Source organism: Sinohyriopsis cumingii, chromosome 12 (assembly GCF_028554795.1).
Source record: "Sinohyriopsis cumingii isolate HCF-2022 chromosome 12, ASM2855479v2, whole genome shotgun sequence".
Classification (NCBI taxonomy): Eukaryota; Metazoa; Mollusca; class Bivalvia; order Unionida; family Unionidae; genus Sinohyriopsis; species Sinohyriopsis cumingii.
Window position 1 is genome coordinate 21,052,164 of NC_142972.1, and position 21,265 is coordinate 21,073,428.

The 21,265-nt window shown below is 34.9% G+C and overlaps 1 protein-coding gene across 1 annotated transcript in view; it reads right to left on the bottom strand.

Annotated features, from left to right (window-relative positions):
• LOC149786075 (cation-independent mannose-6-phosphate receptor-like) overlaps positions 1-21,265 on the bottom strand; it is a 185,168-nt gene that overhangs the window by 143,389 nt on the left and 20,514 nt on the right. The window contains exons 3-5 of the mRNA XM_089976368.1: positions 4,919-5,147; positions 2,851-3,056; positions 554-716 (exon numbers count right to left, since the gene is read on the bottom strand). Coding sequence (XP_089832494.1) covers positions 554-716; positions 2,851-3,056; positions 4,919-5,147 — 598 coding nt within the window. The remainder of the gene's footprint in view (positions 1-553; positions 717-2,850; positions 3,057-4,918; positions 5,148-21,265) is intronic.

Consider the following 21,265-nt stretch of genomic DNA (forward strand, 5'->3'; position numbering starts at 1 on the left):
AAAGTATTGTATCACTAAGTGCTGTATTATCTTTGTGACATATAAAATTGCTAGGTACTGTGTCACTATGGTTTATGTGATCTGTATGATAAAATCCTATATTCACAAAGCTCCTCAGACTGACTGTACACACAAACTCAATTTGAGGAAATTTACAAATTAAAGTTTAAAATGCTAAAATGTATTGAGATGAGAATGTTAAAATATTCAAGTTTATTTCATTAAAGTTTCAAAACTTGAGTGGGCACTCAAGCTGAGAAATTTTTGTGAATACAGAGTCAGATGTTAATACAGTTACAAACAGGAACAATGTGACTGACTGAAAATTTACACCAACTTGTGTTGTGAGGTCAAGCCTTTTTTTAAAAAGAAATGAGATCAGCTATGCTGCAGTAACTTTCAGAAAAAAATTATACAAGGTACCCCTGATTGAAAAGAAAGATCATGAATTTAAAAATTTAAGAATTTAAACAGTTTATCTGTGAGAATTTTTAAGATTACTTTTGTATTATCAATGCCCCAGAACCCTAATCCTCAGAGGATCACTGCTTACCTAAGTCATTTTTAAGTGGAGTGAGATCAACATCTATATCACTCTCTTCCTTAGTAAGGATGCAGGTATCATTGCTCACATAGGATACACTACAGGCATGTTCTGTATGCCACTCCACAATGTACTGACAGTTGAAGTCAGAGATCAAGATAGGGTCTTTGCTCTGAAAATAATGCAAGTTGTTTATTCAGAAATGCTGCCAGAATGGTATTTATAGGGGTGTGGTCATCATCCCTTTTCACCAAAACAAGAGGGGAGTACAAAATTTAAAAAAAAACATAATGGGGGGTGGGATAATGCACCACAGTTCATTTTTTACCCAAACTTAAATTTCTATCTCTACTCCTGCCTGACTGTTAGGGCTGTACTGACAACAAAATTATCAAAAGATTCCCCATCTAAGCATTAATCTGGAGACCGATTCTGAGCTTAACCTATTCCTATACTGTGTAATGTTTATTAATATGGTGAATGATTCTAAGCTTAATCTATTCCTATACCGTGTTATGTTTATTAATATGGTGAATGATTCTAAGCTTAATCAATTCCTTAACTGTGTAATGTTTATTAATATGGTGAATGATTCTAAGCTTAATCAATTCCTTAACTGTGTAATGTTTATTAATATGGTGAATGATTCTAAGCTTAATCAATTCCTTAAACTGTATAATCTGTACTAATCTGTTGACTGATTCTGAGCTTAATATAATTCTTATACGTGTAATGTGTATTAATATGGTGACTGATTCTGAGCTTATTCTATTTCTTATCTGTGTAATGTGTATTAATATGGTGACTATTCTGAGCTTAATCTATTCCTTATCTGTGTAATGTGTTCTGTGCTGAAAACCCTCATTCACAGTCTGCCATGTGATGTGACTTATGCATAGATATCTTTGTCAGATTCAACAAGTTAGGAAACTGCCCTTTTTGTTCTAATGTAGAATTTTCTAAAGTTCACTGGTATATATCTCGTTGATTTGTTTGGGCCATAAGGTATATAATTTGGCAACTCAAACTTAGTGATGTGTTGTAAGCATCTGTATTGTAACAGCCAAAACATCTTGAACTTACTGTGGGTGGGTGGTTCTTCCCTGTATTTTTCAGGGTTCTTCCTCCACCAGATATTGGCAGTCATGCATAGCTTATCATGTATTAAAATGGAGTTAAACCAAAAATAACAACATTTTAGAATTACTGCTCTCCAATGGCGAGGAACTCCACTTCATCCTTCACATGCTTCATTCTGTCATTCACTTGCCACAACTCTGCCACCACTGACAATCATTAATTTTCCTCCCAGTCATGTTTGACTACAATCTCCAGAAATGGACCAATGCTAATGAGAAGGGCAGGTGTCAACTGCAGAACCACTCCAAGTATACACATTTTTCTGTTTTAAATAATCAGCTTGATTTCCAAGCATACTTTTTGTACTGACCAACATCTGTATAATTTGGCGTTGGCAAAAGTAATTTGATCAAATAAATATCCATACTTTTAAGCTGTTTTTTTACACTCTTATTCAGTTTATCTTAACAGTTAAGTAAAAATTCTATACTGCAACAAGTGCATTTTTATATATGTGTGGCTTTGAACTCATTTGCAGGAGTTCTCATGCTTCACTCATTTCCAAGTGCACAATTTTGTAAAATCTTTGCATGAATTACACATCTGGTAACATCTGTTTATTACATTTATTCTCTGCTGCAAATGCATGTATATTCTTGAGCAGAACGTTTTTTCTTTACAAAGAAATCAATGGAAATTAAGTAAAAATCATAGAGTACATATAATTTTAAATGAGCTCTCATTTCAAATGAATATTCACCACCACACTTTAGCAGTGGGTATTGTGAATCCCTCCATCTCTCCATAACACTATCTACTCTGAAACTGCACAAATGATATTTACCAAACTTTCCAAATTGGTAGCCCATATGATATTCATTTGCAAGAGGCATCTAATTGTTGAACCTGTCCAATGGGTCCACTGTGAGGGTGTTGAAGGGCAAATATATAATCAAAGTGTTTCTATCATACTGATATAGCTCTTACAAAAATTGTGTAGTAGATATTATTTTAATCATCCAATACCTTCCAGTGAAAACAAAATGTCAATTTTGCTTTTTCTGCATATTTAGGAAAAAAACTACAGACACTGTGACAACTATTTTGCCAGACTTGTTCCTGAACATGGCCCCTGGATAAATGGATGGGCATGTAATGTACCCAAATTTATGAATGCTTTAATCTTACAGCTAAAAATGGTAAAACTGCTATCAAAATATACATACTCCACCCCTCTTTGGGCAGACGAAAAAAATAGTTGTGCTGGGCTTGTCAGTGCATCCATCCACGCTGGTATTAGTTGTGTAATGAAGCTGAAGTCGACCATCTGTGGTCATCTTTAACCGCTCATTTGGCTGTCCCATGTCTGTCCCCTTGTTGTTAATAACACGACATGACCCTGATCCCTTGGCACAGGCACTTGTATTATTGTCTGAAAAAATATTTGGGAAAAGAACATCCAAAAAATATAGTTGTGATGTCTATTCTTGTTCAATAATAGTTAAAAGTTTAGCTGTCATTCAGTTTTCCTCAACATACAACAACCTGAAACAAGAGCTACTTCCATTGCTCACCATGTAAAATCTTCATACCTTTATGTTTTCCCTTCCCCCAGATCTCAGCAACCCCATCACACTTTAACCCCGGGATCAAAATACAAAACTTGTTGCATATGTTCTGTGTTCTCCTCCTATGAATGCATGTACACAGCTTGGTTTAAAAAAAATATTTCAAAAGGATCACTGTACCTAACACAAATTTACATCTGACCTTAGATCCTCTCCAGGGACCCTCAGTTGAGAAGCACCAAAACCACACTTCTCTCATGGGTGGATATCATACGGTCAACATATGTAACAAGTCAGGTAAATTTCCACCCAGTAGTTTGGGATGTCTTTATGAACAGATGGACAAATAGAGGTTATCACTATATTCTCCCACTAAAGCCTGTGATAATGGCATCCAACATGCCCCCTGGTGGTATTGTTAGTACGCAGACCTGACATAACCATATCTAATTTCTGATGTTTCAGAAATCATGAGTAATTAATTGTCAAACCGATTGTAATACAAGTAATTGTAACTTTATCACTTACAGTTAAAGATACCCAGTAATCAAGATTACTTATTTCTTAACAACACAATTACATTTTTATAATAACATGCTTAGAACTTAAAAGATAATTTTTAAATATTTCATAACTGAACAATGTAAATTTCTAGGGATTTCGAGGGACTGAGCATTTTGTACCAATTTTTTATTCAATCTGATAAAGTACAAGTTTACAATTATAGAACTGTACTCCTTGTTAAGGTAATAATAATAAGTCATAAGTGTTGCTTTAACTATCAGTAACATACACAAATATTCTTATGATTTTGAAAAAGAAAACTGATATATTAAATAAAAAACTAAAAAATTAAACTGCAAAAGAAATGCAAATTTATTTACTTACTCTAGCTAAGGCAAGTATATGTGTGTGTGGTTTGGATTTTTAACGTAGTTTTAACAATTTTTCAGTCATATCGCTACAATGTCTGCAGTGTGACAGTTTATAGTGATGTCTAGCACTGGGGCATCATGCTGCAGACATGTAGCATGATTCCCACCCAGTCACATTATCCTGACACCAGGCCGACCAGTCCTAACACTAACCTTTTAATGCTGAGCACCAAGTGAGGCAGCTGTTAGTCCAATTTTTTTGTAAGTCTCTGGTATGACTTGACCGGGGATCGAACCCATGACCTCCTGCATCCGAGGCAGACGCTCTAACTACTAGGCCACCGGAGCGGTCTAAGGCAAGTAATTATAATAACAATTTTTAAAATGGTAATTTATCTGATTATGGGGTATGGTTTGGTGGTTGAGTAAGTATGAATATGAAGGAAATCCCTATCACAGGATGCAAGACCACTTGCCGTTACATGTGTGAGAACTGGATATTATTAACTTTTGGACTGCAGGGGTATAAAGTAATGATATATCCAGTTTCTGGTTTCCCATCAAAACAAGTTGTGTTTTTCAATCAATGATAAATCTACAGCGCTATTCAGTTTCTGGTTTCTCATCACAGGAAGTCCATCAATCAAGAATATATCCACTGCCCTATCCAGTTTCTGGTTTCACATCACATAATGTCATAATGCAAAATTTTATGATGTAATGATGCAGTGATTCATGTCCCTATTAAAAACATAATGCTGGATAGAAAATAATCATTCCGTTATCTCCTATCCTAATTCTATGAGACCAAAGGTGAGAATATAATAAAAAGTAAATGCTGCATTTCCTACCTCCTGTTATATCCCTGCAAACATTGATGTACACCTCTCTATCATCTGTTGAATCCACCAGATATCCTCCTTGTGATTTAATCAAAGGTGAAAGGTCATATTCATCGCCATCATGAATTAGTGAACATGGCACTTCTTTTGGAAGTGGGTCAGACTTGTGGCAAAACAGGTTAGACCACCACTCAAAGTATTCAATACAAGCTAGGTAGTTCAGATACTGTGGTGAGCCCTGCATCAAAACAGATTACAGCTATTAATTTATATTTCAAACTATGATGTACAATAAATTATACCTACTTATATCTACTGTTTATGTGTGTATGTATTCCAGCATACAAATGGACCTGGAAATCTGAGCTTCACCTTATACTCTGAATCAACTTATATACTGATCAACATAATTGCTTTAAGTGTCTGTAATGGCGCTTGTACTTTTTACCTCTCTGAAACATGACACACAGTAGTATCAGTTTCTAAAAATAGCCATTCACACAAGGCGAACCGGCATCAGTGATCTTTTTCATGTTATTATTCTTACTGAAAAGCATGTACCAGGCGCTACATTTGTTCATCTGAGTATAGATGTGCATTCCAATACTTGGTTACAGTGGTGGTTCAGCCTGCAGACTGTATAAATCATATAATCAAATTTGATGAATCTTTCTAGAACAGTATAATACACAAATTGCTTGCATTTCATCACTGATACATATAACCTGAATTTTCTGAGATGCAAATTCCAAGGGTACTGCACCCACCCACCCCAATTATCAATGAAGTATTCTTATATGATTCATGTTTTAACATAAATAGAGATGGATGTACATGTATGTAAAAAGTGACTATTTCTTATATTTTGCTTAGCTCATTAAATTACACTCTGCTAAGCTGATGTGATGTTTTGCATGTAGAATCTAGAAATGTTGCATATATATTCCATATATTTTTTTAAAAATGTATCAATGTTTTTTTTGTTGTTTTTTGTATTATGCATTAGTGATTTTATTACCCTTTTCTGACTGTGATGTGTTAATCGATAAGAAAGTTAAGAAAAAAGGAGAGAAAATTTATGTGTTTATTTCCTTGTCAGTTTTAAAACAAATCATAATTTTAAATGACAGTTTAGAACATACAAGAATACATTATATTCGTTTGAGTTATGGTGTTGAAAAGAGCTGCACTAGTCTGGTTGATTATATTTATACTACATGGATATTACATTTCCTTAATTAAAAGTATATACAATTACATTCTGTCGGGAAGTATAAGTGTATGCATGCATTGATGGAAATAGCAGTACTGAAACTGCTGTCTCTAATGTTGACTCCCGGCCTTAAAACAATACACATTTTACATACAAAAACTAACTGAAAAGGAAATAAAATTGATATAAATGAATACTATCGGTTTCAACATATTTATCTGGGACACACACACACACAAACACACACACACATTATATATATATATATTCCATTAATGTGTACATACATGTACAAGAGTTTGACTCAATGTAGATTAGAAAACAATAAAAACAGATGACAAAGAAAAAAAGGGTACAAAATTATTACTGTACACACTCATAGTTGATTATATCAAAACACTACATAGTGAAGGAAGTGCAGATAAAAACAACTTTATTTTTGCACATATGTCGTGAAATACTATGCGTTATTAAGTACCTCTCGGTACTTTGTCTGAAAACAATATGGAAGCAGCCTGGCACAGTGACATCATGGTCTATTTTTAGCACAGAATAGATTTCAGTACAAATGGGTCACACAGCTTACCAATTCTTGTTGAATTACCACATCAGTTTTATCATTACTATGAAATCATTTGTATTTTGCTTGTATTTTCTGATTTCTAGAACAAGTAGATTTCAGTACAAGCGCCATGCTGTGATTCTTGGATGTTATCAGCAAAATCAAAAATGGATCACACAGCTTACCAATTCTTGTTGAATTACCATGTCAGTTTTATCATTACTATGAAATCATTTGTATTTTGCTTGTATTTTCTAATTTCTACAACATGAAATAAAAGAAAACAGTTAATGGGCCACATAGAATTGATAGTCCATACTCTGCAGTGTACTGGATTTTTGAAAAGCATAACATCTGTTCCTAAGAAAGAGAGAGAAAAATGAACAGATTTTTGCATTCATCATTTTTTTTAACTACACCTAATTCTTCCAGGTCCATAGTTATTTGATTTAGAAGTATTTTATTTAACCAACTCTAGTAATTACTAGTTTATCTTTTTTCACATGAGTGATCCTACAAAGGGATATAATACATATCAAGGACTTGAATGTTCAAAGAATATCATTACAATACCATAGATTAAGCACATAATTTTCATTTATTATACGCTCATTTGTTCCCCCATTAACTTCACATTGTCAGAATCGTGCAGTATTACCCAATACTGAACCCGCATGCCAATACACATACAGCATTCACGTGCATAAAGGAACTACTTTCTATTTTAAACAAACAATGGATGCAGATGCCAGCACTTTTGATCTGTAAACAAATTATGTACACTCACATAAGAGGCACTTTATGTTGTGGTTGTTTAAATTTGTTTCTGAATGAACTAAAACAGATGTTTCGTGGACTGCCACATACCAGCTGCTTTGGCACATTCCGCGTTGATACAATGTTTCAGATTTAGGCTAGCTACAGTATACAAAAGACGCAAGATAAGGTCCTTACAAATAACATTTGGGGGCCCCAGTGGCCGAGTGGTCTAAAGTGCTCACCATTCCCTGATCACTGCCATCTCACCTCTGTCTGCGTAGGTTCGAGTCTCAGACTCGGCTAACGTGGGTATGTGAGAAAGCCTGCCAGTAGCTTCTCATGGGTCGGTGGTTCTTCCCAGGGTTTTCCAGGGTTCTTCCTCCACCAGTTATACTGGCTGCCAAGTATTGCCTATCTTGTGCTGAAAAATGGTGTTAAACACTACAACAACAACAACAAATAACATAAAAGTGACAAGTCATATACTGTCTTCTTTAGCTGGTGATAAGAATGGCAAAAAAGAAATACTTAGTTTTATATCCTGAATTTCCTCAAAATGTACTTTCTTAGTTCTGCAAATCCGAATTACATGAGCCATGTCATAGGTTCTCAATCTTGATTACATATTTCGAAATTGTACTGTAATATCGATGATAAGTGCAATTACATCCTCCTTACTGCACTCAAAATGAAATAAGCATTAAATTCCATAGCATCTTTTTGATAATTGCAACTGAAAGACTTCATATTTTTCCCACATTATGATTTCAAACATTCAATGACAGAAACAGAAACACATTTGCAGATGTCAACACACTTTTCCCTAGCTTCTTCAATCCCATATATTTCATGTGGAATTGTCACATACAAATCCAGTCCATAATCACGAAATTTCATAGAATCAAAACAAATACCAAAATCTATTCATTCCAGATCAAATGGAAAAGTTGTTGCAATGCACATTCATTCACAATATGACTCCAAATTTCAATTATAACTAGACATGCCATTTTCTTTCGAAAGTTATGTCGAGCACGCAACTAAGTTCAAATTTATCTGGGAGGAGTTATGTGCACAGTAATAATGTTGTTGTTGTGTAATGATGAATATGCGCTTCTGTATTTAGTTTGGAATACGGCATACATTCATTTATGTTGTTTCTTTTAGTGTATTTGGTTTATGTAATTAAGCCTTAGGTAGAAAAAAAAAATGAGCATATAATAAAAAGGTTACTGCATTTGTATGGGAAAATATGAACTTGTTTTGTTGGATGGATATACTGCACTTCCAAAGTTGTGCAGTATTCCATCCAAAAAACTCGTTCATATTTTCCCATACAAACGCAGTAACCTATAAATATTAACAATTGGGGTCATTCACATATGATGTCATGCAGAGGGGGAGGGGTCAAAATTTTGTGACTAAGTGTGACAAGGGGGGAGGGGGTTAAACAAATGTGATGTCACAATAAATATGAGTGTGGAATGCTTCTTTCAAAAATAATGTCAGAACAAAAAAGATTTTGTGACCTGTCCATTTTTATCCGCAATAAATAACAACTCTCTAATGGACAACTTATATTAATATTGTTATCTCAGATGAAATATTGGGTAACTGTTATAAGCTTCAACTGGTTTAAACTGTTGTTGTTTTTAATTATGCTGTTCTTTTTTTAATATAATGTAATATAAACTTTAAAAACAAAATGTACACTAAATAAACTGCAGGCCTACTGGTGATTAAACTTAGATTTTAGAAAAGTAAAACAATAGGCTAATAAGTTATCACCATCCTGGCAACAGTCAGACGAGATTAAAGACATGTGAGTTTAGCAAGTTGAAAAATGGTATTTGGTCCACAGTGAACATTTAACTATTAATATTTAACTATTAATATTTTTTGTGAAAAAACAACAAATGTAATATAGTTGAGTAGCACCAAGGATGAGCCCTGTGTTGCACAGGAATGCTGCACATTAAAGGGAGTAAATATATCCCCATTACGAAAAAAGGATCACTTCTTAACTTTGGACAAAACAAACACCATCAGTTTCAAAAAAAGCTTCTACTCAGGATAATTTAGAGTCCAATGAACAACTGACCTAAGTCTTGAATATCATTACTTCTGAAACATTGCCTTCCACAAGCCATTTGGCTATTCAGAGAAATGCTACTGTTCAATTACATTTGAAGTCCCAAACTGATGTCATAAATTCTGACCTTGTTGGTTTGTATAGTCGGCAGAAACAATGGCTACTTTCAAATCAGCAGAAGTTAGAGTTAAAAGATAAACAAAAAAGAAAAACTGAGTTGGAAAGGACACTAAAGAGGAAGACTGATGATCAAAGAAGATCCCAGAAAGCAAGGGATTTGAAAAAATCAAAACTGAATGCTTTACTGGAAGATAATCCTTAACTGTGCACAAAAAAGAATATCTGGGCCAGATGTGGTAAACTATACTTTATATCGCAATGCAAGGCTCAGCTTCTCATGAAAAAAGACAGTTTGAAAACTACAGAAGTATCAAAACCTTAGATCAGTTAACAGAGCATTTAAAAAAAGATGGCTTCTTCGTCCATTTTCTAAGCATAGTTCATCATCAGAAGGTAGGTGTCATGTAACCAATGTCCCAGTAAAGTTAATTAGAGTGCAAAATGATTATCACACAAAACATATTGATGGCCAGTTTTGCACCACTACAATTAGACATTTGGAAGAACTGTCTTCCATGCTTGGACCGGATGAGGTTTGTTTTATCAGCCAGGACGATAAATGGCGCATCCCAATTGGTCTGGTCTCTACCAATAAGCAGAGTCCACTGCCAATGCCCGTTGAATATAAAGTAAGCCTTCCAGACCATGATTGGGTAGTTGCTGCATGGCACAAGCTTATACCCTTGGTGTATGCTGGCATTGAGATCCATTGCAATGGTCTTGGAAACAGAGATGCTGTTGGCTTTTCTGGCCCAACGTTTATGGCCATCCGATCTGGAAAACACTCTACAACAGCAGCACTCAGCAATGGATTTGACTATGAAAAGTTGCTGTGTCTGACAGAGTTCGATACCATAACCAGGACTGGTATTGATAAATTAGTCAAGCCGATTCTTGTGCTTACTGTTGATGGTGGGCCAGATGACAACCCACAGTATCAAAAAGTCATTATGGTTGCCATCCACCATTTCTTGAAACATGATCTTGTCTGTGTTGCAACAAATCCTCCAGGACAAAGTTCTTTATTCAGAGTGGAAAGAAAGATGGCACCACTAAGCAATTGAATTTAGTGGATTAATATTACCTCACGACAACTATGGCATCCATCTTGACGAACGAGGTAAGACAATTGACACTGAGCTAGAGAAAACTTTGAATTTACCAAAAAAATGTTGGTCAAAATATGGTCACAGTTGACCACAGACAATTACTCAACCATTGCTATGTACAGTACATGAATCCATTAAATTCAGAGCTCATGGAACATGATATATTGTGCAGAAATCAAAACTGGTGTGACACCCATGTCCACTCAAGCCAATACTTGCTTCAGATTGTGAAGTGTGACAACATTTGCTGTTGGAAAGCACAAAGCTCATTCTTCAATGTGATAAAACACAAATTTTTCACCTTCCTTTACCCCATGTTCAAACATGTGAAGGGCTAAAAGTTCCAGATTGAGCCAAAGATGGAGCCTTGCACAAATTTCCATCCTTATTTGTAACTCAAAGTCTAAAAACGGAAGACATTCTACCTCGGTCAGCAAACACATTTCGGAAAATTCCCTACGATCTTTATTGCTCTTCACCTCAATCTGTGCTGAATGAGAAAATTTTCAAGATATGTTATGTGTACTTCAGCTCTCTGGTCATGCTGCGCAGTCACTCAGTCCTTCACAAACAAACAGCAGTTCATCAAAGCACATCAGACCAATGAGAGTCGCTGCTAGAAGGCAACGCTAAATGATGGTCATACTAGCAAATGCGGAGAATGGAGAAAGTGTGGATTGGATTGAGGAGGAGGAGCTTGATTTGGAGGGAATATCCCTTCCAATAAACGATGTTAATCTAGAAACAAATGGATTTCTTGTTCGTTCAATGGAGAAGCATCTTACTTTGCCTTGGGATAATGATAACTTTGAAGAGAAGTAATTCATTTACAAATACTTCCTATTTTAAATCTCTTAGAATTTTTGTGGATTTGTTGAAACTTTAATGTTGGTAAGAATTGAAGTGATTGATGTGTTTAATTTACATTTCATTTTGTTTTTTTGTTTAAATTTAATTAAATTTTTTAAAATAATTTTATAAACTTTTAACTAGCCAAGCAGTCCATTTAAAAGCCTGGTTAATTAAACACTATTTTACATTAAAGATTGTTGTTTTGTCTGTATAGTTAACTGATTTACATTACATACTTTTCAGTATTACACAAAACTGTGGGGGGAAAAAGGGGGAGGGTAGGAGATTTGTGATGTAACATTGAGGGGGGTCTGAGTTTTTGTGACAAAGTGTGACATGGAGGAGAGGAGAGTTTAAAACAATGGCAAAAACTGTGTGACGTCATATATGGACGATCCCAATTATACTGTCATATTTACAAAAGAATGCACATACTATAGGGTAAAATTCTGAATAGATTGCTTGTAGATCACCAACAATCCATTTTGGTTTTGCATTTCATCTTAAAGCAATATGTAATTTTAACTCATTACCTGCATTCATTCTTAATAACCTATTATTTCAGCTCTCTATTTGATTATAACTGATGAATTGGTCTTTAGTTCCCAACAACAATCCAAGCCAGTTAACTGTTTAAACCCTGACACTGGATTTAGGTAAAATGCAGGTAACCCCATTGTTATTAGTCATTATTTCACATCAATGTTAGTTTTATGATTTCAAGTGGATTAAGACAACAAGAAATGATGCCCTCTCTCTTCTCCAGACATAAATTATAAACATTAGCAAATGGCACATTTTTAAAATTTATTCTATTTATGATAATTTTCTGTTTTCTTTCTCTATCTTTAATTTTCTTAACAATTCTCATTTCTCAATGGATAGCTTTATTTTCTTACTGGTAGCTTCATTAATTTGATTTCATCTGTTGAATCTTGCCTTCAAAGAAGTGAGTAACCTGGCCAATGCTCCAGGCATATTTAATTAGTGTGTAAATAACACTGCCTAACCTTGTGGTTCTCATGATAATGGATATTGTAACTGAAACATGAATGACTTGTTTATTCAGAGTTCTCAACTGATAATGGAACAAACTAGTGCCCTTGAAATTCAAGAAGATCATGATCATCAAGAAATTGAACAATACTGTTTTACAATCACTCTGAAATTACCTCCTTTCTCCAAAACAAAATGGGGGGAAAAAGCCTGCTAGTATCAGTGACTGCTATTCCCAAACAATCTGGAGTAGCATAGAGTGATACCTTTAAATACCTTTAATATTTATCTAACTGAAAGTTACCAGCAAAAAAGACAAAGTCATGATGTTTATCAGAGTTCATCTTATGCTCCACATCAACTTATGTATAGAAGAATTGAAAATTACAAAATTAGTGAATTCAACTTATACTGATTGACTTACAAGCCAGAACATATAATTATCAGTATACATATATATACACACCAGACAGAGCAGAGTGTGCTATCCCATAAGCCTGCAAGAGGATGTGTGATGCACATGTGATGGCTGTCGGTGATGAAGGAACAACCTGATCCAATTAAAAATGTATTCCCACATCTCTGCTTGACAAGAATGAATAGTAAGATTTGTTCCTATTAATTATTTTTCTACTGCGGCATCGCTAGGAAAAAGTAGTTGTTAAGAGAGCTGGTTGGACCACATACTACACAACATTACCCTTTAGGATGATTTACTGATCTTTCTGACACAAATAATTCTTTAAACAGCATTATTACCTCTGAAAAGCATGTTCATTAATACAACTGTTGACTATAACAATGAATTTTACATAAACACCATTTCAAGCTTTTAAGCCAATGCAGTTTCCAATAGCTATTGAAGTTCATATTCTGACCACATTGGATATTTCTGCCACACAACAATATTGTAACGGGCAGGAAATCTAGCCTTTAATTTACACCAAAAAAAAAACCCGTTTCAAATAAGTTCATTCATCGTAAAGCTTTTGGTGGTAATGCAACATGAGTGGGAGTACTATTCGTATTGCCTCTACTTCATATACAGGGTTAAGACATCGCAGCTGAGTGGGTGGGTGTTGTCAACACTGACGGACAACATTAATTTATTCATTAATATCTACTGTTATTCAATACCAAACTATGATATCATTCCCAGGTATATTTAACATTCCCATATAAACTGATCATAAATCATCCTCTGAACTCTTTAATTTCACGATATTATTATGCCGGGAATGCAAGTATAACTATCCTAGGTATTAACCTAGTTTCCAAATTTGGCACATTTGGAACACTCCCATCATTATCTCGCCTAATGGTTAGTGGCTGCATTCAACATCACTCATTTTAAAGCTAAACATTTATTTGTATTTCAAATTTTGACCATTGAGAAATAAATCTGATGTAAGCACACGTAGCTAATACTATATATTACATAGGTTTTTAATTACAACTGTTAATTAAGGTGCAGTTTTGTTGCTATCAGATGCAAAGTACAGTCGCCCCTGCAAATGTGTGCTCACAGAATTTTTCCCTGTGGTTGCTACCCAGCAAACAGTAGAATTTTCCCTGCCAAGTGCAGACTTCTGTAGAATTCTGCAGGAGGTATAAAAAGGCTTGTCAGCGTCTCTACTGGGACCTGTTCAGGTTTCCAAGGGTCGCTTTAAGAGCACCTTACATTTAGACAGAGGGTGGGAAAATCATTTACTACTTTTTACTATGATTACCATATCAGGAAGTCTGCAAAGTAAAGGTAACTCTTTTGTTTATTATTTTCCACATATTAGAATTTGTAGTTATTTCATGATATCTACATAAGTAAATGCAAAGAAAATTACATGTCTTTTATAGTAAAGTTTGTATAGCTCTAAAACTAAGTTTTCAAATTGACATCTGTGTATTAAAACCTTTATGGATATATATTCATTCATTGTTATATTATAAATCAGCAACTTCAGCTTAAATATCTGCATATCAGTTAAACAGTATTCAGACAGTATTTTCATGATCTTGTGAGGTCAAGTCAAATGTTTCTTGCAGACCTTGTTCAAATAATGATGTTTCATACAATTCAACAGAAATAGGAATAATAATAATAATAGCATGTTTGAATATAGAGCAAATGAGTGTTTCTCAAGGCTCTTCCAATAGTTATTTGTTTTACTGTAAAAAGCTGATGAGTGTTTCTCAAGGCATTGAACATATGCTGTTAGTTATTGTTGCAACCATTGAGGCTTTGTATAAAATTAACCTATATGAATTTAAAGAAAAGTTAGCCTATATTTCAAAGTCTATCAGTAAACAATAATTTTAATATAACATCTGAACATTAAACTTTGACACTAATAAATGTTACTATCAACTTCTATCATAAAAACTGTTACTTAAATTACTTATGTTTGCCCAATTGCACACTACCACTGTGATATAAAATCAATGGGTGATTTTTTGGAAGTGATGCACCTGATAGTTGAGTCTTGAAATCGTAATGCCATACAAGTTTATGAAAGTTAATAAACCAGATGAAACTTAAATCTGAGTCAGCATTTCATCACTAGTCCCATTCTTATTGTAAGGATTCTCCACTTCATCACTAGTCCCATTCTTATTGTAAGGATTCCTCAGTTCATCACTAGTCCCATTCTTATTGTAAGGATTCCTTAGTTCATCACTAGTCCCATTATTATTGTAAGGATTCCTCAGTTCATCACTAGTCCCATTCTTATTGTAAGGATTCCTCAGTTCATCACTAGTCCCATTCTTATTGTACGGATTCCCCACTTCATCAGAGAATCACAGAAACCTCTTGGAGTTCAGGTCAAAGTTTAACTAGGCCTTTACTCTAATGAGAGCTTATCAACAACTTAGAGAATAGGGAGGCATTCAATGGCCACCGGAAGTTTAACTAGGCCTTCACTCTAATGAGAGCTTATCAACAACTTAGAGAATAGTGAGGCATTCAATGGCCACCAGAAGTTTAACTAGGCCTTCACTCTAATGAGAGCTTATCAACAACAGAGAGAATAGTGAGGCATTCAATGGCCACCAGAAGTTTAACTAGGCCTTTACTCTAATGAGAGCTTATCAACAACAGAGAGAATAGAGAGGTATTCAGTGGCCACCAGAAGTTTAACAGCCAATGCTACCCTGTAACAATATGTTTCATTTGTATGTTGATGCAGTAATGTCAAGAAAAATCAAATATTTTGTTTACTGAAAATTTCTTCCCCAAACAAAATCAAAATCTCTTCAGACCAATACAGCTATTTTTATGATTGGAATGAGCCCATAATTAAGTGAAAAGCTGCTAATGAAAAAATAGGTGATGTATTGGCAACTTCTTGGTCAACTATTTTGTAAATAATGAAGGTTGTCTGAATGGCGGCTAGTGCGAGGAATGATCTCTGGGACTGACATCAAAGTTGCAAGTGTGTTGATCCAACAAAGACATAATAGGCATATCTCTAGGTAGTAAATCCAGTTGTACTATCAGAATTTTACCTCATGTACATATATTCAGCAGTACAAAACATGAACATGATAATCCTAAGGATATTTCAGCAACATTATCAGATGTATTCAACAAAGACATATCTTAAAAACTAAATCCTGTGATAATAAGAGGTAAAAGAAAATAACTGCATTCTGACCCAAGTAAAGCATGCAACTGTCAATGGTTTACATATAAACAGCCTAATGTGAAGATCAGGGGAAATGTTGAATTTCTAATCATTTCAATTCATTAGTATGATTTCAGGTATTGTATACATTGTACATGCTTCAAATTTTGGCAAACATTACTGCCTAAATAAGAAGTGAAATTATACATCGCATGACCAACAATGAACTCTAAAAGCTTCTACTAAATTAATAGTTCCAACACTAGACTTAAGGGACCCACAATTTTCCCATGCAACTGTTTGAACAATATGTTTTCCTAATTGTTTCAAGACACTATACACATAAAGCACCAGACAAAAGATGTTTAAAAAGCTTATCACCCAGACTTATCAAAAACTAGTAACTGAACAACTGTCCCTGGATCTGAACTACTGTTACTACATCAGTGACCTCACACCACACTGCTCAGCAAAAGGACTTACAACCAAATGCATCTATCTGCCCTCTCAAATCATATGCATGGAAATAAAATCCTTTTAAATATCTTAATTAATACGTTAAGACCCGGGCATAAAAAAGTATCATATGCAGACAAGGTACTTTGTTTGTGATGTTAAATTTGTCATACTTTCTTAAAAGCATAACAAAAGGCCATGACCTGCTTGTTGAGCTCACAGCCACAATATTGCTCTAAAATGTGTGACTTTGACCTCAAGGTCAAAAGGATCAGTAAGCATGTCACCAAATGCATCACTTAAGCTTCAAATGATTCATCCTAAGAATGAAGAAAAGAAATCTGACAAATAGATGCAAAGGAAAATCTTTACCCAAATCCTTAATACAAATTTTCTACAACTATGACCTTGACCCCAAGGTAAAAAAAGGCAAGCAAGCATATTACATAATGAAATTATATATGCTTCATGATGCTTCAAGGTAAATATGAAGAAAATCTGTCATGGGGTTTGGGAAAAATATGCAAATGAAAACACTTTAACCAAAATTTTAGCACAAGTTTCAATTACCATGACCTTGACCCCAAGTAAAAGGGGCAAGTGAACAAGTTGTTGAATAAACTATTCTAGTATTATAATGATTCACAAAAAAAATGACAAGAATCTATCAAGAGGTTTAGGAAATATATGCAATTAATTTTTTTAACCAAAACCATAACAAAATAGTAATAATGATGGTGTAAAAAGTAACTGCTGTATCTCACTTCCCATTTATATGGTATCTAATGAACAGCATAACATCTGTATTGTCTTTACAAAGCTGCTGCAATTTATTTTATTTGTGCCTGTGAGCAAAAACTGATAAAATGTGTATTTTTTATTGAACATTTCATTGAGCATGACAAGTAAAATTCAGGTCAAGAATAGAATGCAAACAGCTATTCTCCATCATGGACAAATTATTGGCAAGGAACAAATCTACACCATCTCCAACTACAGCCTCCCCAGACAGTCTACCAGATCAGTTTCCTAATTTCTTCCGTGACAGTGTGAAAACAATCAGAGATCAATTTTACATCATCATACAACCTGACCCATTCTCACCTTAAAGCTATGATACAAAATTACAGAGGCTTCCATACACAACATTTCAGACTATATCTAAGGATTTTCAAAGAATGGTACAAAAAAAATATGCCCTCAAGTCACATGAACTTGATAGAATTAATAAATCTGCTATTTGAGTGTTTGGATGCTACGCTGCCTACTCTAACTGATGTTATAAATACATCTCTTTCTACTGGTGCTTTTCCATTAGTTTTAAAACTGCTATTTTAACCAATCGACTTGAAAAACTACTGCCCTGTCCGTTGTTGTTGTTGTGGGGTTTAATGCCATTTTTCAGCACACGATAGGCTATACATGGCGGCCAGTATTAATGGTGGAGGAAGAACCCGGGAAAACCCCGGAAAGAACCACCAACCCTCGAGAAGCTACTGGCAAGCTTTCTCACATATCCACATTGGATGAATCTTAGACTTGAACCGCCACAGACAGAGGTGAGATGGCAGTGATCCGTAACGAAGAGCACTTTATACCACTCGGCCACTCGGGGGCCCTGCCCTGTCCGTAACTTCTCATTTATGTCAAAAGTCCAATTTTTCCAGCTAAAATATGTTTCTTCACAAATACTTACCCAACCATAATACCTAAGGAGAACTACTATAATCTAAAAATTTCAGCCCTCACAGATAAAAGTTTTAGCTAAAAGAGTTAAAAGTTATCTGCCCAACTAGATGGTGGTCAGTCAGATTGATCTCCCCTTGATATAGTGACTGGTGGCAAAACCCATGAATATCTCAGTTACTACTGGAGCATAAGGTATGCTCTCTACATAGATGTAACTATGGGGAGGCTAGGAGGGTGAATATATATTACGTTTGGGTAAGTATTCGCAAAGAAAAAATATTTTACTAGAAAAAATTAGTTTCTTTCATAAATACATTACCAAATCATAATACCTTTGGAGAATATGTAAGGTGGAGGTAGGTACAACCCTTAACCATGGAGATACCATCTATGGTATGTGAGACAGATTCTAGGTGATCCAATTCCATCAATCGGAGAGCATCTTCAAAAGGGAAAATTTTACCTCCCACAAATCCAGCAGAAATTGTGAAGCTGTGTCTTATAAAGCTGTCAAATGACCTGGAAAGGGAACCTGTTGTGACATGGCTAAAAGTCCCACCAGATCGACTTGCGCCCTTTGGAATGAAGGATCACTGAGTTAAAACTGGAGAATGTGGACTCAGATATCCATCCCATGACATGGATAATATCAGTTAGACAACAGTTCCATGTCAAAGGCGATGCTTCTGGTAATTGCAATAACCTTGTGAGCCAAAATACATAACAATTTCATATGCATTGAAGTTATTTCTCAATATGCAAGAGAATAACCCACTTAATCCAGGATGAATGGGTCTATGTGGCTATACTGTTCTGTCACTGTTGGAGAACTGTTCCTGGCGATGACAGAGGGAACCGTCATAAGTGAAACTGACCTGTCTGATCAGAACTGCATGTAATTCATGTCCCCTGATTGGGCATGCATTTCGCTGATTCTGCCTGCTGTCACTAATGTGACAAGGAAGCAGGTCTTGTATGAAAGGTGAGCCAAATATGCCCCAAAAGCAGTTCCAAATGTTTTGTTCAGCCAGTTTAGTACCCATGATAGAATCCACTTGGGCACAGAGCCAAGGTTTCTTACCATGTATAATCAAAGTTGGAGAAGAGGTAGGATAAGTCATTGGTTTGTCCAATATTCTCTCTTCGATGAGGAAAAGGTGTCAGCCAGTGTGGAGCAGTAACCTTTGATTACCTCTGATGCTATCTTTTTCTCATGGAAGAGCTAGTGGAGGAAGTTAGCTATTTCAGGTATAGATGCCTGTAGTGGTCAAATGTGAACTTGTGTACAATGCTGTGCAAGTTTTAACCATTTGCCATCATACAGGTACATACGAAGGACAAACAAGCTTGAGCTTGGTTTTATAAGGACTGGTAGTAATTACTGTGATTACTTAATCAGACAATGGATAGCCAACACCTGTGGATTAGTGTGGCCTCTTAACTTATAACAATCACCAACAAGGGTCACAGTACCAGGCAAAGTGGGTGTCTAAGTCACTTAAAAAATGAAAACTTTGCCTTTTCTGTTAGGAAAGCAAAAATGACTTTTTTTTAGAGGAACACTGAATGCTCATCCTTTCTGAGATGCCCCATCTCTTTAGCCAGGTCAGTCCCAGAGTTACATTATAGCTCAAGGCAAACTGTATGATTCATGCCATCAAATAGTTGGTGTTGATATTAACTGCACCGACAACAAACTCTTGCACATTCACAGGCATGTGTTTTGATAACTGATTAACCATTAACCCTTTCCCAAGTAAGTTATCCTTTGATGATAAAAACATACAAACTTGTATTTTGAACTTAAACTTATGCAAATAGCAATTTGTGTTTTAAGAATAGAATCAGTAACATGAATATTTTAACTGCCACATGTACATTGTTTTGTTCATAAAAACAGCTTGGAACCGTAAGTGATCCTGTCATGGGGAAATAATCCTGGATATTGCTGCATCTGGGAAGTGTTACTTTATTAAATTGTCTCTTTTCATAAACCACTGTGCAAATATATTCAATGGAAAATGTACAATTCATATAAAGCAGAGTCCATATATTACATTATTGAAGATTAAGCTTTAAAATGCAATTATGTAAGTAAGAAATGTACCCGACAATGCTATGTTGTGGACTTTTTGAGACACTGTACGGTCAAGGCTATATTATGTGTTCACTCATTTTTTGTGAAAATATGAAGAAAAGAAAAACAGCAAAGTAATACTATTTAACCCCAATGCATAATGTTACTACAAGTATACAGACAAATGATAAAACCTTATATTTGCAATCCTATCAGTGGATTGTTGTAACGAATCTCTAAAGTGAGTGGTTACATTAAGAAATCTGCTCTTTCTAAATACAGATGCACTTGCATGTTGGCTGTGTCGATTTGGTTGGGGAAAAAAGGGTCTGCTTCATTCATATACTGACTTTAATTCTTCAGTGTGTTCTCTATGAACAGCTACGGCAAAGTTTTATCAGCAACAAAGAAATCAGAACAAACAGTATCATCTGAAAGGCATTTGCATTTGCTTTCATGTACATGGTAACGGGGTTATTTCAAACAAGCTGAGAAATCTTTTCAACTGCCATTGAACAGCATACTTTCAGAAGTTAAAAGAAAAATTCTTGACTAAGGGTAGTTGATCTGTACTAACTTGCAACTACAATACTGTAATCTAGTTACAGTTACAATTCATTACAGTGTTTTTCAGTTCTAATGTAAAGCTTCTTTTGTTCTCATTTTAAGTCATATTACCAAAATAAATATCAATATGATAGTTTTTAAACAAGCATCAAATGTGTTTATAATATAGAAAGAACTCAGAAATGTTCTACTTGAAAAAAAGGTACTGATTAAAACCAATGTTAAAAAAATATACATACTG